Source organism: Rana temporaria, chromosome 9 (assembly GCF_905171775.1).
Source record: "Rana temporaria chromosome 9, aRanTem1.1, whole genome shotgun sequence".
NCBI classification, from domain to species: domain Eukaryota; kingdom Metazoa; phylum Chordata; class Amphibia; order Anura; family Ranidae; genus Rana; species Rana temporaria.
Genome location: NC_053497.1, coordinates 112,032,486 through 112,055,538, shown reverse-complemented (window position 1 = coordinate 112,055,538; position 23,053 = coordinate 112,032,486). Strand labels below are relative to the sequence as shown.

General features: G+C 42.5%; 1 protein-coding gene across 3 annotated transcripts; it reads left to right on the top strand.

Moving 5' to 3' along the window:
• The first annotated feature begins 701 nt into the window (after nucleotides 1-701).
• Nucleotides 702-15,962, top strand: DNLZ (DNL-type zinc finger). 3 transcript variants are annotated; one of them, XM_040324136.1, is made up of 3 exons: nucleotides 702-1,000; nucleotides 9,827-9,966; nucleotides 10,373-11,146. In XM_040324136.1, exons 1-3 carry the CDS (start codon nucleotides 788-790, stop codon nucleotides 10,500-10,502), a joined length of 483 nt encoding a protein of 160 aa, XP_040180070.1. In that variant the 5' UTR covers nucleotides 702-787; the 3' UTR covers nucleotides 10,503-11,146. The 3 variants fall into 3 exon arrangements, with proteins under 3 accessions (XP_040180070.1, XP_040180071.1, XP_040180069.1); XM_040324137.1 differs by lacking the exon at nucleotides 10,373-11,146 and adding an exon at nucleotides 15,668-15,962 and having other exon boundaries at nucleotides 706-1,000; XM_040324135.1 differs by lacking the exon at nucleotides 10,373-11,146 and adding an exon at nucleotides 11,156-12,323 and having other exon boundaries at nucleotides 713-1,000.
• Nucleotides 15,963-23,053: the final 7,091 nt, after the last annotated feature.

Below are 23,053 nucleotides of genomic sequence, written 5' to 3'. Positions count from 1 at the left end.
AAGTAGGGTGGGAGTTTGGTACCTGCTGCGAGTAACTATTTTATATCCTTACTCCCGGTAATTGATTTGGAAGATGAGAAGCACATTTCTCAATTTTACTGAAAATACTGTATTTCACTATATAAGCTCAGTTTACTGGTCAAAATAAGTGTCAAATGCAAGACGCCAGTGGGTGTTAAGATGTCGGTTTGCCTCCTGACTGCAGGCTTAGTGTGGGGTGTACCAAGATAGCCATGACGGAACGTTACTTCGGTTGCACTGTCTCATGGGTAGCGGCTTTCTGATGGGACATCGGCCATGTACACATATGGGAAACAAGACCCAAAGTAAAGGGTCCTAATAAGAAACATCCGCAGACATAAACACTCCATATGCCAAGCATAGAGCCTAGACAGGGCAATGACAGCCAATGTAAACGCATGCTTCATTTATAACACATGACATGGAGAACTTCCCCACAGGACGATGGCGCTTTGTGAACTCATACTTTAATTCCACCCACTTGCAGTTTTCGGGACTAGAACTAAAGTAAACTCTGGAACGTATATAACAATGAGTTATCTGGCAACTCTTGTTTGTTCCATAATCAATTGCCTTGAAACAAGACAACGATTGGAAGGCTCCCGTGCCCATAAGCAAGATGGCCGCAGCTATCTCCCGCACGTTAACATCCGGTCACCTGCCCCTGCTCGTCATATATGTCATGCGCCATTGATGATTTCTCCCAGCAGGTCGCCATTTCTGACGGGTCGGCACATCTGACGAAACACCGCTAGACTCCTGAACCATGCTGGCTGCAAGCTGCTGGCGACTCCTTTCCCGCTGGAGGGGTCTGCGCGGGTTCAGGACGGTTTACATGCCCAGCTCGAGGGTCACCCACACCCGGACAGCCCTGTATGTGCCTGGGAACGCCTCACTCCACACCTCTGTCCAGCGGTACAGTGACTCAAATCTGGTCGGAGCCCCTGCTAGCCACTACCAGCTCATCTACACCTGTCGGGTGAGGAGACGGCTCGTCATTAGCTTTACCTTACTTCTCATGTTGCCATGACATTTTGTGCCCCGTTATACTTCTGAGGCGCCTTTAGTAGGTCATAGAAGGACTCACACGATGCAATGTCTGCTCAATCTCCAATGGTGACATTTCTCTCAACTTCTGGAGACACAACAGGAACTGAGAGGACATCTCTTGCAGTTGTTACCAAAACGAGTGTCCCCTGTTGGAAAAAATCTTCTTGCTTCCTGTTATGGTGACAACTGTAGCATTTGAAATTTCTCACTACTTCCTGTCCAGATGACACTGTTCACCAGGGCCAATAGAGAAGGTGAAGATCACCCCCCCCCCCAGCAGGGACAAGGAGGGGGTGTGCTGGACTCCCAAGTCACATCAGTGGACCAGTTCTGTACTCGCTGTGGTGCTCGGGATAGGATGCTTGTCTTCTTGTCCTTTCATTCTGTGTAAGGGTTAACAAAAAAAAAAACATAGCACCCCCGCCACACCGCTCTGCACACAGCTGTGTAAAACCCCCCAATGCAGTGATGTGTTCAGAGCCAAAGAAAGATTTTTACATTTGAGGGTCCTTCACACAGGCTGTCCGATCAGGTCTGCCTATCAGTTCCTCCAATCACCCCCTATGAAGCGGAGGATGTCAGTGGTGACCTTTCTGCTGACATCCAATACCATTTGCAGAATCCAGACCGTTGTGGTCCTATTTTTCCATCCGTCTATCGGATCGAATGGAGACAGGCAGTCAGTTTTCACCTGATCTCCCCATAGAGGAGAGCGGGACTGTGTCAATGTCTGCTCTGCACAGTAAGTCGTGATGTTCGCTCGTCACTCTGCTGCCCCCCCCCCCCCCCCACGCCATCCTCAGTGAAGGAACCAGGTAGTGAAGCTCTCCGGCTTCACTGCCCGGGTTCCCTACGGCGCATGCGCCAGTTGCGCTGCGCCTGCTGACTGGCTCCCGCTGTGCTCCCCCCGAGTGTTCCAACGGGGGGACGGGGACAGGAGGTGACGTCCTTCCCGCAGACTGTGGCCGGAAGTGGGTGCAAATATCTGTCTTTAGACAGGTATCTGCACCCCCCTCCCCCTGAAAGGTGTCAAATGTGACACCGGAGGGAGGGTTCCGATCAGCGGGAGTTCCACTTTAGGGTGGAGCTCCGCTTTAAGGACACTTGCCTGTCCAGGGATCTAGCCATGTCCTCACCCGAGCCGAATTTTAAATTGGCTTTGGGTCCAGGTGCTGGCATCTTCCAGTTTTGGAGAGGGATTAGAACCCCTGTCAGGTTTTTATTGCGGTCTGTGCCCCATTAAGGAGATTCACCCTCTCTATTCGTCCTCTTTACCATTATCATTGAAAGTGAAAATAAAAGAAAATCACCAACTTTGGGTTGTCCCTAGAAAAGCAATAGAGGGGGAAATCTTCCAATAGGTACACTAGTTCTGGTGACCTGGGGGTCCCCTAGGAATTCCCGGTAATTTGCATGGATTTTCTCTCGCATCCTGTTTGACTATGGGACAGTTGGTGAAAGTAACTCTCCACAACAGGACATAGATGGTGGGGGAAAAAAAAAAATCTGACAGGTTATTACCCTTCCTTATGCCCCATACACACCATCACTTTATGTGATGAAAAAAAATGACGTTTTTAAAAACGTCACTTTAATTGACCGTGTGTGGGGGAAAACGTTGTTTTATGTCTTGTAAAAAACGACCAAAAAAAATTGAAGCATGCTTCAATTTTATGTGTCGTTTTTTAAAACGTTGTTTTTTACTTCACAGAAATTGACCGTGTGTAGCAAAAAACGTCGTTTAAAAAGACGTTTTTACACCCGCGCATGCCCAGAAGCGAACTTCAATGGAAAAAGTGGTGAGAACGTAACCTCGCTTTGCTTGAACATTGTGAGAAAAACGATGGTGTGTAGGCAACTTCGTCTTTGAAAATTGAAGTTTCAAAAACGTCATTTTTTACTTCACAGAAAATGTCGTTTTTTTTTTCATCACATAAAGTGATGGTGTGTACGGGGCATTACTCTATCCAAAATTGAAGAAAAAAAGATTGGCCTTGAATTCTTCTTTAACCACTTCAATACATGGCATTTTTCACCCCCTTTCTTCCCAGACCAATTTTTTAGTTTTCAGCACTGTACTTTTTGCTCCAATAAATATCACTATTATGGTAAAAAAAAAAAATTGCAATAAGCGTATATTGATTGGTTTGCCCAAAAGTTATATCTACAAAATAGGGGACAGAATTATGGAATTTTTAGCCATTTTTTACTAATAATGACGGCGATCTGTTCGTTTTTTTTTTTTTCTTTTTTTTTTGTGACTACGATATTGCGGCGGACACTTTTGACACATTTTTGGGACCATTCGCATTTATACAGTGCTATAAAGATGCATTGATTACTGTATAATGTGACTGGCAGGGAAGGGGTTAACACTAAGGGTGATCAAGGGGTTAATATGTTTCCTAAGGAGTGCTTCTAACTGTAGGGTGCGGGGACTCACAAGGGGGGGAGACCGATGTGTGTTCCCAGTACAGAGTAACACAGATCGGTCTCCTCACCTCTGACAGGACGTGGATCTGTGTGTTCCACGGTCCTGCTGTGATCGCGGGTGCTCGGCTGACATCGCGGCTGCCGGGCACGCGCACCGGGTCCCAAGCGATGGTGGCGCGCGCCCCCTTGGAGGTCGGGAAGCCCAGGACTTCATATGACGCCTGCCCAGGGTGGGAGACCCCTCCTGCGGATGTCATATTACTATGGGTGGGTAGTAAAGCCTTCCGGCTTCCTATTGCACAAACGTGAGCCGTGCTGTGCTTTATGAATGGTTTAGAAATCCTTCTGGGAAGACCTGTCAAAATCAGGTATCTGCCCCCCCCCCCCCCCAAAAAAAAGTGCTGAATGTGGAAAGGGGGGGGGGGGATGCAGACAAGCGGAACTTCCCCCTTTTGGGGGAAGTTCCTCTTTAAGTGCAGTAACTTATACGTGTGTGTGTGTGTGTGTGTGTGTGTGTGTGTGTGTATAAGTACAGTATAAGCTTAAAGTGGATGTAAACCCTTGCATATACCCAGTGAAGTGAACAGCCACAGATGAAACAAATCTCCCTAAGACAGCTGATTGGAGGAAATGCGTGCGCACACACCCCCAGTCCACATTGGCAAAGGAAGGAAGGTGCAGAGTTCTGCTGTGAGAAAGCAAGCTGTCTGCTAATCTATTTATAGCAACCTCCCACGACACAAATTTCAGGCTGCTTTCATCTCCTGTGTCAGAAGTTATCAGGCTGATAACAGAGCGGAGGAGGAAAAACACAGGGGACTCTGTGCTTTGGAGAGAGATAAGAAAACACTACAGATATATGTGCCTAGTTCATATTTCATGAATAAATTGCATCCACTTTGAGCTCCACCTTTTTGTTACACTTTAGCTGGCCAAAACAAACCCTGTCTCTTACTAACATGGTTACAAGGCTACATATAGCTTACCGCAGTGTGTTCCGGGTTCAAGCCCAGACTTCCTGTCTCATACCTGGAACACAGTAGTGTCTATTTGGTGCTCAGCCGTTCAGAGAAAGTGATGTATTGGCTGAGTCAGAGAGGCGGGCGGATGTCACAACTTCTGCCAATCAGAGGAAGAGTATTCGTTACTAGAATACATTGTTTTTTCTGAATGGCAGAGCGCTGATTAGATAGACTATTGTGTTCCTGGTATGAGACTGGAAGGTCTCGGCTTGAACCCGGAACACAATGTGGTATGCTGTATGTAGCCTCAGCTACATACAGTTTGTATAACACATCCAGGGACCTCACTTGTTGGGGAGGGACATCGACAAAAGAAATGTACATGTGTCTACACACGCGTACATGTTTATACGCAAGGTCTTATGGAACATAACTTGCGTTCTTTACTCGGCAAGATCCTTTGTATAAATATCAATAAATTATTAGGGGGAGATTTACTAAAACTTGTGCACGAGGAATCTGGTGCAGTTGTGCATAATAACCAAACCGCTTCTTATTTTTATGGTTGAAGCTTAAATCCCTGTTCACACCTGAGCGATATTCTGCTTGTAGCTGTAAAACTCTGAACAAGCCAAATCCCATTCATTTCAATGGCTCCTGTTCACAGCTGAGTGTTCTGTCGCCTGAAGCAAAACTCCTGTCGATCAAAAAAGTACATGAACTTTTTGGCCCCATAGATTTCAGTAGAAACGCCTGACTTTTCTTCTTTTTTGTTTATTAAAAGTCAGCAGCTATAAAACGTGTAGCTGCTGATTTTTAATAATCGGACACTCACCTGTCCCACATCATCCAGTGATGCAGCTGCACGGAGCCTTGCTCCCCTCCGCGGTGCCTCCATTGAAACTGGGCACCCAACCGTGACGGCTTGCGGCTTCACGGCCGGGCATGCACTTGCGCTGCATTTTCTGAGTGGACCGGCAATCTTCTGGGACCTGTGATGTGTCCAAGAAGATTTCTGAGAGGGAGGGGCCACCTGGGGGAGAGGAGGAGTCTCCTAAGTAGCCCGTAGTCAGAAGCAGAAAGTCCCACTCGAAACAAAGCACCCAACCACCCCCCCCCCCCCAAAAAAAAAAAAATTGCATGCCAAAATGTGGCATGTATGGGGCAGAGGAGTGCTTAAAGCAGAACTTCTTTTGGGTGGAACTCCGCTTTAAATAGCAGCTCTCCACCCCTAATTTCCTCTCCCTCTTCTCCCCCTAGTGATTTCTATTGGCTAAACAAAAAAAACACCTGAAGCTGTCAAAAGCTTGTAATACGTTTTTAAAACTCTTTAAAAAAAGCTTAAATTAAAATGCCAGTAAGTCATTGCGCTCGGGTGTGAATGGAGCCTAAAGCTGATCTCTAGCTTTAGCTTCAGTTTAAATAGTTCAGACGCAGCTGGCCCAAATGAACTATTTTATGATCCCACTAACACATGTGGCCCGCTGGCTGTGCTCCATTAACTGTATGTAGCTAAGACTACATACAACAGCACTGTGTTCCGAGTGTCCAAGGAGACCTTTTGTGTTGTGCCGGTCTGAGCAGTGCTCAGCCACTCATAGGAAGCTTTGTATTCTATTAATGAGTCAGAGAGGCTAATGTCACAATCTCTGATTTAGCAAATCGGAAGAAGCTTTGTATTCATTGATGGAATGCAAAGCTGCTCCTAAATGGCTGAGCACAACTCGGACCATTGCTATTTTGTTTCGGGTGTAAGACAGGAAGGTCTCATCTCACACCTGGAACACGGTGCTGTGTGAAGCCATAGCTACATCAGTTTAATACCAGTGTTTTAACTCCAGTCCTCAAGGCACCCCAACAGGTCATGTTTTCAGGATGTCCCTTAGATGAAACGGCTGTGGTAATTACTAAGGCAGTTAAATTGATCAAATCGCCTGTGCAACATAATGTAAAGCCTGTTGGGGCGCCTTGAGGACTATAGTTGAGAAACACTGGTTTATCCAGCAGCCGCACATGTTTGATAAATGGTTTGTTCAGGCCAAGCTGGCCCAAACTATCGTTTTAAACTGAAATGAAAGCTGGAGATGGGCTTTAATCAAACAAGCTAAAATTAGAAGCTGATTGGTTACTATTCACAGCTGCACCAGATTCCATGTGCTCCAGTTTTAGTAAATCCCACCCCCAATATGTACATGTGCAAAATACATTTTAGGGCTGGTTCAGCGCCTCCACTGGTGTGTGGTGGGATGATAGCAGTGCTGATGCGTTGATCGTGAAACATTACAGTGTTTACTTTTTATTTTATCAAACTTTATTGAAATGTCACACAGTGACATAACATTTGATTCTTTTGGCCAAAGTGCAAGGCAGTGAACTGCTCTGAAAAAAAAAAAAAAAAATCCCAATGGTGTGAACTGCACAGATACCCTGTTTCCCCAAAAATAAGACCTACCCTGAAAATAAGACCTAGTGCTATTTTCCAGGAAGGCTGCAATATAAGCCCTACCCCGAAAATAAGCCCTAGTTAAAAATGCTTGTAAAATCCTATAATCCACTATATTACAGTAGTTTATAATGTACAATGTGTGTGTTTCTGTAATATAATTGCGGGGAAGAGAGCTGCGGCGGGTAACGGAAGTGCAGAGCGGCACTATAACAAATGTATTTGGCACAATTATATTACAGAAACGCACACATTGTACATTATATACTACTGTAATAGAGTGGATTATAGGATTGTACAAGCATTTAAACTCAGTTCACACTGGGGATTCCTGACAGGCAGGGAGGGAGAGGGGGGAGAGAAGACAGCACATTACATGGTAAGACCTACCCCGAAAATAAGCCCTACTGTGTCTTTTGTTGGCATAATTAATATAAGACCTGGGCTTATTTTCGGGGGAAACACGGTAGGAGACAAGGCATTCTGTCTTGCCTCTGAGTCTGTTGTGCCACTGTGCTGGATTAACTGCTGAAGGCAGTCCCACTGGGCTTGGTGTGGACAGGCCCTAAAGCTGTATTCCAGGAAAAGCAAATATCTACTTACAGGAGACACTTCCTGGATGATTATTTGAGTCTTGGTTTGCTTTGTGTATTTCTTAAGATCTGTGATGTAATCCAGTGTGAAAAATGTTCTGCTCAACAACATCCTGTAATGCAGACTGGTCGCTGTTGCTCTCTTGCCTTGTGCAGGGTGACTGGTCTCGTCTCCACCCTTGTTTTTTCTGCAGACAAACTATAGTAGTATAGTATAGTATCTCTGCACAGGCTATTTTCCAAAGCGTGTCCCTGGAGCTGATGCACGTGGCTGGTAGGCGCAATGACCGCCGGCCACTCACGATTGTGGGCACAAGAGCCAGAACGTGTGTGTGTGTGTGTGTGTGTGTGTGAAACACACAAATCTCGGTTCTGACGGGAGGCTAAACAGATTGCCAGTTAGTAGGAACAGCAATCTGGCTCCGCCTCTAGTCGGTCCCATCACCTCAGTTAGAACACACACCGAGGAATCACATTTAACCCCTTCATTGCCCCCTAGTGTTAACCCCTTCCTTGCCAGTGACATTTACACAGTAATCTGTGGCTATTTATAGCAGTGATCGCTGTATAAATGTCTGATTACCAAAAAAGTGTCCAGATTACTGGTAAAAAATAAGTAATTAAAACCTAATAAATCTAGTATATAGCTATAACTTTTGCGCAAACAAATCAATATATGCTTATTGCGATTTTTTTTTTTTTTTTTTTTTTAAATATATGTAGAAGTATACATATTGGCCTAAACTGATGAAGAAATGTTTGTTTTGTAAGTTTTTATGGGAATATTTATTATAGCAAAAAGTAAAAACAATTGCTTCTTTTTTATTTATTGCACAAAAAAGAAAAAACGCAGAGGTGATCAAATACCACCAAAAAAAAGCTCTTTTTGTGGGGGGGGGGGGGAAATGACTTACATTTTGTTTGGGTACAGCATCGCATGACCGCACTATTGTTAAAGCAATTAAGGTGGGGAAATCCTTCTGGGGCTGAAGTGGTTAAATATGTTTTTGTGTCTGAAGTTCAGCTTTAACTCTCATACTCATTGCCTTTAGACCCCTTTCACATTGAGGAGTTTTTCAGGCGGTACAGCGCTAAAAAAAGCGCTGCTATACCGCCTGAAAAACTCCTGCCCAGCTACCTCAATGTGAAAGCCCAAGGGCTTTCACACTGAGGCGATGCGCTGGCGGGTGACAAAAAAATCTCCTGTCAGCAGCATCTTTGGAGCGGTGAGAGGAGCGGCGTGTATACCGCTCCTTCATCGCTCCTTCCCATTGAAAACAATGGGAAACTGCGGCAATGCGCCTCTATAGAGGCGCATTGCGGGTGGTATTATCCCGGGGGTTAATACCGCACTGCTAGCGGCCGATTCCCGGCGGTATAGCGCCGCTATTTTTAGCGGCGATATACCGCCACCGCGGCTACAGGTCTAATGTAAAAGGGGCCTAATTACCAGTGGTACAACTATGTTGTTTTCTACTCGGGGCTGGACTGGGACAAAAATTTGGCCCTGGACTTCATCCAGACCAGCCCACTTTCATTTTAAAAATATGCACAAAAACAAGTGAAGCTGGAGGGCTAACGACATTCAGGAACATTGCCTTATTGGCTGGAATTTCAGAAACTGGCATTGCCGCACAGCCATTAGCTGCCTTTCAGCAATGCAGCGGCGCTGAGGTTTACCTGGGTTAGGCATTATGAAGTGAGGTGATGGGCAGTGTGGATGACAGGTCTCTCCTATACCGGCCGGCCAGAAAACCCGCCCCCCTGGCCATCCAACCTCAATGGCCACCCAAGCCCTCCCATTTACTGGCCATTAGCTGTTCTACTTTATTTCTCTTATAGGCAGTACAGCGGTGCTCAAATTAATGGGCCGCGCAGCCATTACGTTGACAGTCTGTCACCGAAACGGAAACTCCCTGTAGTCCCAAAGGCCAGTACATGCCTGTTTCTACTCCATCCAATTGGCTGGAGTGCAAATTTTAATACTAATATTCCCTACTTTTTATTTCCATGTGTGGTCCGTTATGATACTTCCATTATTATATTTGTGATATGTTTGTCCTCATTGACTGACTGTTTGGGTATAATGTAGGTGCCTCTCCCCAGTCATATGTGGAGGCAGATTCCACCCTCAGTGCTGATGCAGGCCCACCACATTGCACTTTGCTGGAAATGTTAAACTGTTGATTCCAAAACCAGCGGATCGGATGAAGATGATGTACTGGCAGCAGTCTAAATATTTACATGGCAGGGATAATGATATGATTTACAAGAAACGGTGCCTTACCAATACTTGACCTTGTGTTTTGTTCTGCTCTTTTCAGGTTTGCTCGACAAGGTCCATGAAGAAAATCTCAAAGTTGGCATATCACAATGGAGTGGTGATTGTGAAATGCCCCGGCTGCAAGAACCACCACATCATCGCTGACAACTTGGGCTGGTTCTCCGACCTGGAGGGGAAAAGGTAAATGGCCAAAGTGCTGATATTTCTACTTAAAGGAGTTGTAAAGGCAGAAGGTTTTTTATCTTGATGCATTCAATGCATTAATATAAAAAACCTTCTGTGTGTAACAACCCCCCCCCCCCCCCATCAGAGCAGATAAGTATAACATGTTTTTCGGGGGGGGGGGGGAATAAATGTACAATCTCTCTCATTTTATAGCCAATATGGGCAATCGGCACCCTGCCAGGTACACAGTGACTAAAAATCCCAGCATACCATTCCAACTACCCTTTTGAAACTTGATTATGAATATTAAACTTGGTGATTGCAAGACAAATTTGTAGAGAATCTGTAACTTTGCCTATTTTTTGTTAAAATATCTCCTCACTGGTATGTCAGGAAAGTGACTACATCTCCTTCCTCCCAGGATGCAGTGCTCAGCCCTGAGACCATTTCCCAGGCCCAAACAGTGGCACTTGCAGGGTGCCCTAATGTTAACCTGTTCTTCAAAGGAAAATTGTGTTAAGAACAAATGCAAATGTTGTAAAGAGGTATGAATATGGTGACCCGTGAATTTAATGACTGCATGCCTTTGCTTTTTGAAGAGCCTCTCACAAACTTATATACATGATGCATGTTCTAACTTTTCAAAGAAAATATCCCAACACTTAAAAGGCTTTAAAAGGGAGTCCTGAATGTGTTGTGTTTTTTTTTTCTCCACCAGTAAAGGAAGATACTTTATACTATGCAGGCCAGTGCCTGTTTATGGAATATTCGCTCTGCTGCAGAGCTACATCTGAATGATCTTTACATCCGACACACTTCCTGGGTTTTCGGACGCCTGTTTAACCTGCCACCGTCTGTGGTTCCCCCTGCTGACACCCTATTTTTCTAACGTGTGCTGTAGGGGGAACTGAAGGAAACAGAGGAAAAGGGGCACTGGATAAACCCGGAAGTGTAAAGATTCCTTGAGTGGCGTAGCTCTGCAGCAGAGGGAAGATTCTATGAGCGTTTGCCTGATCAGGTAACTATATCTTTGCAGGTTCTACTAAATTTTTCTGCAACGGGGTCACTATAGAACGCAATTTTTCCATGATTAAAAACTGAGGATAAAAGTTAAAGAATGTACATGATTACAACACCATTGTGTAAAAAACAAAAAAAGTGCTTTCTGTGATTTGGGTTGTTTTTTGGTATTGTTGCACTGAAGGAATATTGAAGAAATCTTAGCAGCCAAGGGGGAGAAAGTTCATCGTGTTGTAGGTGAAGAGGCCCTGGAGCTCATGCTTGAGAGCAGCACAAGAGAAGAAGTTTCAGATCAAGACCACAACGAAACGGCATCCCTCCCAAGCCCAGAAGATAAATCTGTTACATGATGCAGTTGACGACCAGATAACTGACCTTATGGTGGATAAGGAGACAATGTTCTCAATTATAAAGATGGTTTCTGACAAGTGAGGGCAGCCTTCTTTTGAATTAGATTAATCCATTTCCCAGCACATGAGTCAACGACCATTGCTAATCTTTGTTTATCCCAACTTCCTATGGAAGAAGGAAAGAAAACTGGATGTTGGTTATCTGCAGTTTTGTTTTATTGCTGTGATTGTGTGGGACTGTTTTTATTCTGGTTGGTGGTCTTTAGAGAGACTGAAAATGAATCTCTTGAAAATGAATCTCTATCTATCAATCATACAAGCTGCACCATACTGGAAACTAAAAGGGGAGGGGGATACATATAGGCCACGCACAAGTTTACCGAGCCATGCACCTGCGCAGAGTGCTGTCTACGCTAGCATGAGGCGCACAGGTGTTCTCTGCAGGCAGTCTGGTCAAGTTGACAGGTGAGTGGCTGCACCGATCTCCAGGTTCATCCCTGACTGTACATCCATGTGGGACTGATGATGTATGGATCAGAACAATCTGTCTGCTTTCTGATCTGTGCATTGGTCCCACACAGATGCAGTCAGAGGTGACCATGGAGGTCCATGCTGCTGCCTGCATTTCATTGATTTGAACAGGCTGCCTACACAGAACACCTATACATCCCCTGAGGTTAAAGACGCCCCATTACATGGGTGTATGGATGGTACAACCGTGTGAATGGGGCCATCCTGTAAACGCCAGCCATCTAGAGATCACAAGCAGCAGTCTCTTCACAGGTAAATACTTTTGTTTCTCTCTATAAAATAGTCCCCTGCCTATTGCATATGTGCTGACCTTAAAGTATAACTAAAGACTCCTTTTTATTTTTTCAGTTTTTGGATAGAGGGGAGAGGGATTAGAACATCTGTTTGTTTTTTGTTGCCCTCAATAACCTGGTTAGGGAAATTCACCCCCATCTATTTATTATATTTACCATTATGAAAGTAAAAAAAAAAGACTTATGTTTTCCCCATTGACTTCAATGGCAGGGGGCAGTTTAGTAGCGGTGTATACACCGCTCTTGCACAGCCCCAAAGACGCTGCTTGCAGGACTTTTTTTTTTTTTTCTGTCCTGCAAACGCTGGGGAGGCATGGGAGGCAGTTTACAGGTGCTATTTTTAGCGCTAAAATACCTGTAAAACGCTTTCAGTGTGAAGGGGGTCTTAATGATATGTTAAAAATCGTATTTTTTTATCTATGTAATAAAAAAAGATTTGTGCATTGTGTGATTGAGAAGTCATTCTGCGTGATATTAAAAACTTAAGCTTTGTCTTTCCCAACACCACACAACTTTCCTTTTTCTTCCATTTCTTTATTCAGCCACTGAGAGAAAAATACCACGTAGTTCAGTGTATGGAGGAGCATGTGACTCGGTTTTTCTACCTCTTGGGACAGGGCAGGAACTTGGTGGTCAGTGTTGTCACATGGTTTGGAGACACAGTCCTCAGCATTGCGTAAGGTCCAACTAGAGGACATACTTGGTAGGGCTTTGTTTACATTCTTCTGGTAGTTGAATGGCCTGCACGGGAATTATAGCAATTCAGTTTCTGATATACTCAGATTTGCATTTATTGCTTTGCCCTGTATTTAAAGGCAAACATGAATAATTTGCATTTGTGCCACAAATATTTTATTACCTTTTGGAAACAGCCTCCCACAAACTCAGAAGCTTTTCCAACTGATGCTATCTACACAAGCCCAAAGCTTATCAATGCAGGCTGTAGTCATTTTTGAGGCAACACAATGGTCAACTGGAGGTATGCACACAGCTGGCTGAGAAAGCTGATAATTTTAAAGCGGAGTTCCACCCATACGAGGAAGCATCAAGAGATGTGAAACATGTCAGCCACCTTTGTCCTTTTGTCCACTTATTTTTGACTGCATTGTTTTTGGTTGTTTTTTGAACTTCTTTTGCTAAATAATAAAGACATTGTTTCAAGGAGTGCGGCGGTCCAGGACCTTTTCTATCCCATATTTTATCTCAATCAGTACATTTCTGCAAGTTGAACAACATTTGTCAAGTTTTTTTTTTTTTCCTTCTCCTTACTGCTCGTTGCTAGGATGTCTGATGCATTCTGCCTCCTTCGGGGCTGCGGCAATGTATGTAAATTACTGTGGAGCCTGTGCTCCTGGGAGATGTGTTGTCGTTCCCAGTCAGTGGGCATTGCCGCAGGATTGCATCTCGTTATGACACTTCCTTCCTTGTGATGACAACCAGCTAAAATCCCTGTGTTATGCCCTGTGTGTAATGCGCATGATCGGGAGGTGCATGCTGGGTAGCCAGCAGCAACATATCCCGGAACATAATCCTAGTGGGCTTTACCTGCCCACAGTCAAGATAGAAGCGCTCAGCAAGCCAAAAAAAAAAAAAAATGTACAAGAAATGCAAATTTATTACAAATATCCTTTAGGTGGGTGGAACTCCGCTTTATGGCCAAATCTTTGCAGTGTCAGCTTGCAACAGGAAGTGTTGTTATTGGCAGGATTTCCAGATAAGAATTTTTGCAGCAGATAACAAATAATCATGCGATTAAGGAAACTGTATCAGACCTGAAGCCAAACATAATGAAAACTAGATTATAGGTTACATACAGTACATATACTTTCCATCAAAAAATAACAACTTGAGGACGTCTTTGAATATTTTGTAGTGAAACAAAAATGACTGCTGAAAATAAATGAAGAAAGCTTTCATCTAAGGTCTCATTCATATGGGCAGTTGGGCTTATCAGCGTCAGACCCTGGCATTTTTGGGCACCTGGGAGGCACAGATGCAACATCTATCTCCTACCTGCAACTGGTGAAAATCTTTCACAGGCTGAAAAATTTGGTAACTAGACGCCATACCAAGTGGCACTTGTGGTTTGAGACGTATGTGTGCCTGAACACAAGAATTCTGCAATTGGGTCATACGCCCCTGAATGCACATGGCCCGAAACAAGAGTATGGCTTGGTACAGCATCCAGTTGCTGTCTATTTCAGCCTATCATAGATTTTAATAGGCTGCTGGATGCTCGGTCCTTTAAAAACATTGAGATGTGACGCTGACAAGCTACCTCCATGCATGTAGCCCAGTGTTTCTCAACTCCAGTCCTCAAGGTGCCCCAACAGGTTATGTTTTTAGGATTTCCCTCAGATGAAATGGCTGTGATTACTAAGGCCCCTTTCGCACTGAGGAGTTTTTCAGGCGTTACAGTGCTAAAAATAGCGCTGCTATACCGCCTGAAAAACTCCTGCCCAGCATACTCAATGTGAAAGGCCGAGGGCTTTCACACTGAGGCGATGCGCTGTCAGGAGAGAAAAAACCCTAACCCTTTATCGGCCGTTAGCGGGGGTTAATACCGCACCGCTAGCGGCCGAATCTCGCGGCAATTCCGACGGTATAGCGCCGCTATTTTTAGCGGCACTATACCGCCACTGCACCTCCCGCCCCAGTATGAAAGGGGCCTAAGGCAGTCAAACTGATCAAATCACCTGTGCAAAATAATGGAAAGCCTAAAAACATGACCTGTTGGGGCCGCCTTGAGGACTGGAGTTGAGAAACTGATGTAGCCTAGGGCTCAGTTCACACCTATGCAGTTTGATTTTGAATGTTTCTGCAGTGCTTTTTGCTGTGCGTTTTGCACAAACGATTTGACCAAATTTTTTTGTTGGGTAGATTAAAGAAAAGGAAATTGTGGCAAAAACCCATTGCATGCTTTTCTGCAGCTTCTACATTTTGAAGTCTGTTGAACCAAAAAAGCAAAAAGTACGGTTTTGCAGTTAAAGTCCCTGACCCTTTCCAAAAACGCAGCAGCTAAAAAAAAAAAATCATAGATGTGAATGTGTCCCATAGGAAACCATGTTCAACGAACTTTAGTGCGAATCTGCAAAAAGCACCAAAAACCGCATAGATGTGAACTAAGGCCCTTTCACACTACCATTCAGTCTTGATACATTATTTTTTCAGAGAGATCCACACTAAACCACAATGTGTATGTGTATATAATCCGCCAGTGTTTCTCAACTCCAGTCCTCAAGGCGCCCCAACAGGTCATGTTTTCAGGCTTTCCATATTTTGCACAGGTGATTTGATCAGTTTCACTGCCTTAGTAATTACCACAGCCGTTTCATCTGAGCGAAATCCTGAAAACATGATCTGTTTGGGCACCTTGAGGACTGGAGTTGAGAAACACTGGTATAGGCAGACAGCTGTAAACGGACGTAACATACATTTACATCCAAGTTTATGTTCATTTTTAGGCAAGGAACATATTTTTTGTTTATATTTTTGTCACCTTTTTAATATTTTCTTCAACAGTAAAATATAAGAACATGTGAAAAATGAATGCAAAACAGATGAAAAGTGAACTGAACCGAAGACGGATGTGCAGACTAATGTAACCTGAATCCATATTGTTCGTTTTTCAGAGTGTGCAGGAGCTGAGCAATCACACACCAGTCTATGTGCAGCAGAAACGTAGTACTGAGAACAAGAGAAGTGTGTCCCTTGAGGTCTGTAAAGTTCACCATACATTATACAATCTGATTGTACAATCTCTTTTAGATCTACCATCAACTATGTAATGTACATTGTACGGCCAAGCAGTTACACACTCGGAGGAAGCATCAATGAACTACCTCAGTGCTCAACAGCACTGTGGTAGTTCATTGAGAAATACAAGCTGACAGCCGCAAAGGCTGCCGGAGCTTGTAGTTTTCAATTCACAATTTTTTTGGTGAATGAGTGAAACAGCTGGGCAGAGCCCCGCACAGCTGCATTCTTTGCAGTGTGTGACGGAGAAGATCCCTGCCGCCTGCCACATCTGGGAGGTGCGGGGGCTGGTGGATATGTTACACCCTATATACAATCTGATTTATACAATTTCCTTTTTATATTTACCAAAACTATATAATAGGATGAAGCAGCTACATTTTACAGACTTCTAGGGACACACGTCTCTTGTTTTCAGTACTACGGTTCTGCTGCACATAGGCTGGTATGTTATTGCTCAGTTCCTGCACACACTGCAAAATTAATAATCTGCACGAAGCTACATAACTATCGATGGCTGTATATAGCGGGAGAACGATGCTCGCTGACATCAGGAACACAGGAAACTACAAAGGAGGGTGGGAGCCATCTCCCGACCCAAAAACCAGGATGGAGTAGGAAGCAATGGAAGAGTTTTCGATAGGAGACACTCTAGAGCAGGGATATGCAATTAGCGGACCTCCAGCTGTTGTCCCATCATGCCTCTGCCTTTGGGTGCCATGCTTGTGGCTGTCAGTCTTTCTATGCCTCATGGGAATTGTAGTTCTACAACAGCTGGAGGTCCACTAATTGCATATCCCCGCTCTAGAAGCAGAGGTAGTGCCTATCCTAGAACAAACCTTCTTTTACATTTTGCAGGGAAAAAAAATAATAAAAAATAACCACTTCCCATCCCTATATTGGCATCATAACTGCAGATACAGTCATGATCCTGGTATTGTTTTCAGCTGGCGTTTTCTATTTTAGGTAAAAGTGATCAGTGCTACAATACAGCCACTGGGTCACTTTTACAGGCAGTGGAATGGGATTAGCCGCTACCTTTACCAGGTTCAACTGACCCATCAAGGAGCCTGGTAAGGAAGTGACCACCGGCATTTGGCTTCCTTGGACACAGGAATAGAAACTGATTTTCCTCCCACTGTGATGTCAGAATTATTATTATTTTTTTTGGATTTTGTCACTTCTGTTTTTGGCTGCCAAGACATTACTGGCTTGTTAAAGCATCTGATCAAACAGATCTTGGTTTGATCAGATTCTGTGGCAAGAGGAGAGATTAAGGTGTCTAATGGACCCCAGTTTTCTCCATAAAGAGAACTTGTAAAAGCCCATGCCATCTCAAGGGATGTTATTCATCCCTTGTGATGGCAAAAAAGTTTATATAATAAAAAAATAAAATAATAATAATCATTTTTTAAAGCACCCGTTCCTCCCATGCTCACACACAAATGTGAAGGTGCACGTAAGTCCCACACACATATGTAAACGGTGATCGCACCATAGGTGGGGTATTGCCACAAATGTCGGAGCAAGAGCAATAATTCTAGTGAAAGACCTATAATTCTGGCAATTTTATTCTAAATTGGTAACCTGTAAAGGCTTTTGCCTATGGAGATTTTTAGGTACTATCGTTTTTCTCCATTCCATGTGCATACACAATTTTAAAGCATGACTTGTTGGGTATCTATGTATTCGGCATACTATCATCTTTTACGTTTTACAAAACATTGGGTATAAGGTCTCATGCACACTGGATGTTTTTTGACATTTTTACAGCAGCTGTTTTTGGCTGTAGATGTTTTTTTCTACAGTCATTAAACTCTCCATCATGTTATCCTATGTGTCTATGCACACATAGGCTGTTATCAGCAGTTTTGGGCACTGGCGTTTTTGAGCAGTAAAAAACAAACTAGTGGGTTCTGAGAGACCTTTTTCAGCTGTAAAAATGCTCTAACGCTGATAAATGTCGATAAATGCTCAAAAACTTTGCTCACCAGTGTTTTTCAACGCTTTCGATCCATTAAAAAAAATATATATTATTTTTTTCCTTCAAAAAAATAAATAAATGGTAACGTGGAAAAACACAAAAAAACACTAATAACCGCTAAAAAACTTGTGCACACTGGACGTTAAAATGTTATAAAAATGCCAGTAGCTTTGCAGTGACTTTTTCCAACGATTTTGCAATAGAGTTTTGAATACTTTTCGAATGCGCTCTAAGGCCTATGCAAAATGTGGAAAAAGTGAAGCACTGTGAATTCTTTCCGGATGCACTGTATATTTTGTATGCACTAAAACTCATTAAAGTGTATTTTTTTCCTGAAAATTTGCATTTGATAAATAGCTGTGCAAGCATTGTGCGACATAAAAAATTGCAACAACCATTTTATTCCCTAGGGTCCCTGCTTTAAAAAAAATAAAATAATTATATACGTTTTGGGGGTTCTAAGTAATTTTCTAGCAAAATACAGATTTTTACATGTATGAAATACATATCAGAATTGGCCCAAGATGGAAATGGTTAACGGCATACTGGTACATAAGGAAGCTGGAATTTAGGAAAAAATGTTGAATTTGCCTTTTAAGATTAGGTTTAGCCTGGAACTAATTTTAACGATCTGGCAACTATACCTGGATGTTTTTCTAGAGTTTTCTTAGAGCTGGGGAAGGAGCATGCAAAGTCTGGGACGACTCTGCATAGAAAACAATCCGCTCCCCCTGGATAAATATCACCTGGATTCATTGCTAGTTCATCTATCACCTCTGTCCTGGAATTAAACTTGAACTACTACTGCTAATATGGTTTCCCAACCTCTTTTCAAAAGCTGTTAATCTATACATTGGCATAGTTATGTCACATATGCAACGGGGCTAACTCTGCAAGACAAGGTTAATTAAAAAGTAGAGATGAACTGTCCCATATCTGTCTTAAAGTGCATGTAAATCCTAACTGTGAACTTCTCATACTTGCTCCCTTTTGGTCTGTTTAAAACCAAGTGTTCAGTTATATCAGTTTGAGTGCAAAATTGATACATTGGTTCTGGTAGTCTTGTTGGCTGATAATTTCTTGTGCTGTCTGCCAACTGTTGTCAGAGACAGCTACTACAGATTTCCTCGGTTCTGCAGAGGGGAAGGCGTTTGTAGTCCAATTCCAGGTCCAGAGGGACTGATGCTGCTCTCTTGATGCAGCACAATGAGAAACCCTTATGCCCTGTACACACGATCGGAATTTCCGATGGGATAAAATCCGATGGAATTTTTCGTTCAAGCTGTCTTGCATACACACTGTCAGACCAAATTCCGACCGTCCAAAACGCGGTGACGTAAAACACTATGACGAGCCGAGAAAAATTTACGTTAGGATTTTTTTTCCATCGGAAAAAAATAAAACATGTTCTATTTCTAAACTCCGACGTAAATTTTTTTTGATGGGGCCCACACAGGGTTGGAATATCCGATGAAAAAATTCCGTCTGACTTTTTTCATCGGAAATTCCGATCGTGTGTACAAGGCATTAGACAGACAATGTTTAACTGGAAGGAAAGCTACCAGGAAAAAATAAATTAATACAGCCACCACATTTTAGGATTATAATATATTACAGCTGCAACATACGTATATATTTTTTATTAATCAGAAGTATGTTTTACAGTAGCCTAGGATTGCCACACGGTGGTGCTGTTACCCTCATCTTGGTAATAGTAACAGTTGTTGGTGCTGAAGTGTCTAATTCAACTTTTTTCAACCTGAGTTTAGAGGAAACCCCATGGTTTCTTCAAAGGTTTGCTGCGGGTTCCCTGAGCAATAAGCTAAATTTCTGCCTCTCAGATAAGTAACCACTGACACCAGCTATCTTTTTATAGCTGTTTGTAAGGGAGGATTTTTTCCCACTGACCCATCCACACACCCCCTATTTAAATATCATTGTTTTACTGTGACCACATTTGCATAGCTCCCAACTGTCCCTGATTTTGAGTGATTATGCCCGATTTGGAACAAAGTGCCTCTGTTCCTTTTTCCTCCTCATCTGTCCCTCATTTTGTTCTGAGCTTTTTTTTTTTCCACCTCAGACTCCGCCAACACTAGGCAGCGAGACTTGCTCACGGTTCGACCGCCCATTGCGTCTCTTTTGTGGCTTTGCATCATGCGTGGTTCTTTATTTTTTCCCCTTTATTAAATATATATATATATATATATATATATATATATATATATAGATAGATAGATAGATAGATAGATAGATATAATTTATGTTCTTTCTTTTTTAGTACAATTGCACAATTATCAATTTTGAACCAACAGTTATGCTCTTTCACTTCAACCCGTCGGGGAGATACAGACTTAATATTGTGGCTAGTCTCATCTCCCCCTCTCTCCACCCTCCTTCCCGGATCTGTGTGCCCTGCAACCTTTATCACTTTTTATTTTCTCACCTGTCAATTTCTGTCATACCTTGTACGAATTTTTCAGAAAATTTAAAAGCTTTCCATTTCTCCCACACCACTCTATCTGTCCTCTCCTCCTACCTCCCCTCGAGCCAGGTACTCCATTTCTGCTATATAATCTACCCTTTCTATCCACTCTTTAATTGATGGCCTTTTTGGATATAACCAATTTTTTGAGATCAGGCCCTTTGCTGCATTTAGCAGCACCGGAACCAGAGTTGTTCCATACTGTTTTTTTTGGCTTATCTGTTCCATGAAACAGACAAGTCAAAGGGCTACATGAGATCCTCTCCCCTGTTATTTCCTCCGTATATTCCAAAACTTCTTCCCAATATTCCTGTATTCTCGGGCAGTCCCACCAGATATGCATTGTTGTTCCCTTTTTGCTTACAGTTCCTCCAGCAGAGCTCTGAGTTATTTTGATGTATTTTACTCATTCTTAGTGGGGTCAGATGCCATCGGACCATGCACTTGTAATTTGCTTCTATAGTAGTTATATCTGAGGCGTAGTTGTACACTGCACCTATCATTTGTGATTTGTCGATCCTTTTACCCAAATCGTTTCCCCATTTTTCTACAAATGGCAATGTTTCCTGAGTCTCCAGCTCTGTTCATATTCCATTGATATACCATGTATCAATGGCTTATCTATGCTGCATATCTTTTCTATTGGATGTAATGTTTTGTCATCCCGAATCGGCTGTGGTAAAGTGCTCACAAAGTGTTTCAACTGTAAATACTCCCATTCACTCAAGTGTTGATCCCCCTTCTCCCTTTTTTATGCCTTGTCTTGCTTTTATTTTTCCCCGTGTGACAATATCTTTAAATTTTTTCTCACCCAATTGCTTTCCAAACCGTGTCTTATTGCCTGGGGGGAAAAAAAATTGTGCCTGCTAGTGGAATTAATGGGGAGTTGTATTCCCATTTTTCCCGTCTACATACTGTGTCCCATATTTTAAATCCATTCTTTGTTATGCTGTGTGTATTTGTGCCCAGTTTCCTAATCTTCGGTGGTATCCAAACATTTCTATTTAGTTGTGTCATACTTATTGTGTCTTCCATCTGTACCCACTTCTTTTTAGTGTGTGTATTTGTCCATTCTACTAACCTAGCTAATATTACAGCAAAATAATATCTTTTTATGTCGGGGAGCGCCAACCCACTTTTTTTTTTTTTTTTTCATGCTCAACAATGTATAGCTTACTCTGGCCTTTTTGCCTGCCCAAATATATTTCAAGATTACTGTTTTAATTATCTTAAAGAAACTTTGCGGTATTCCTCTAGGGAGCATTTGAAATTTGTAGGTAATTTTCGATAGTATCATCATTTTAAAAGCGTTGATCCTACCGATCCAGGAGGTAAGTTTTCTTGCAAGGTTTTTCAAATCTTGTTTGATTTCATTGATTAAAGGAACAAAATTGGCCAAATAAAGTTTTTCAACTGTTGGTGTGATCTTTATTCCTAAGTATGTTATAGCTTATTTTTCCCATGTAAATGGGAATTCTTTCTGCAATTCTTCTGCTTCTCTTTTATCTATACCCAGATTCAGGATTACCGTTTTTATCGGGTCTATTTTAAAGTTGGAAAGTTCGCCATATCTTTTTATTTCCTTTATAACGTTGGGGAGGGAAATTCTAGGTTTGGTCAAATATAAGAGTATGTCGTCTGCATACGCCGCCACCTTGTGTTCGTCGTCTCCCACTCTCACCCCCCCCCCCATGTCCGGATTTTTGCTAATAGTGGTTCCAGTGTTATTACATATAGGAGGGGCGAGAGCGGGCAGCCCTGTCTGGTTCCATTTTTCATTTTGAACACAGATGACACACTCCCATTAACCTTCACCTTTGCCGTCGGATGGCTATATAGATTCCTTACCCATTTCATAAATTATGCTTTGTAAGGTTTCCATCATAAACCCCCAGTCGACTGTCGAATGCTTTTTCAGCATCTAATGACATGAGTACGACTGGGGGTTTCTTTTTATTGTCTTGTTGCAATAACAATAAGGTCCTTATGCTATTATCTCTCCCTTCTCTGCCTGTTACAAAACCAGCCTGATCTGTATTTATCAATTCGGGCATTAAACTTTTTACCCTTGTTGCCAATATTTTTGCATATACCTTTTAGATCTGTATTTAGCAATGCTATTGGTCGATAGTTGGAACACAAAGTTCTATCTTTTCCTATTTTAGGAATAATAGAGATATTGGCAAGAAGCGATTATTTTCTTATTTCTTCTTCCTCTCCTATTTTATTGAAATGGTTGCACATCTCTGGGACCAGCAGTTCTTTAAATTTTTTTATAGTATTTAATCGGTAAGCCATCCGGGCCTGGACTCTTACCCCCTGGTATTTCCTGGAAGGCTTTATAAATCTCCTGAGTTATTGGAGCCTCCAGGGATTCAATATCATTTTGAGATATCTTTGGTAAATTAATTTCTTTTAGGTATTCTTTAATTTTTCTTTTTCTGATATCTTTTTGCTCTTGGGTTTCATTGGTTCGAATTGAATATAATGTACTATAGAAAGTCTGGAAAGCTTTCGCAATTTCAGAGGTCTTATATTTCATAAGGCCTTCTTGGTTTTTTATTTTTTTCTATGTATTTTTTTTTTTTTTTGATATTCTTGCTAAGTATTTCCCTGGTTTGTTCCCACACTTATACCTCTCTTTTATGACATTTTTGAATATATTTCTAGTTTCAAGCTTCAT

Bases quoted from the DNA above. Each gene is read 5' to 3' on its own strand.
- DNLZ (XM_040324135.1), top strand. From the start codon at position 788: ATGCTGGCTGCAAGCTGCTGGCGACTCCTTTCCCGCTGGAGGGGTCTG. The intron at 1,001-9,826 runs GTGAGGAGACGG...TGCTCTTTTCAG, and splicing joins AGCTCATCTACACCTGTCGG to GTTTGCTCGACAAGGTCCAT. The intron at 9,967-11,155 runs GTAAATGGCCAA...GTTGCACTGAAG, and splicing joins TCCGACCTGGAGGGGAAAAG to GAATATTGAAGAAATCTTAG.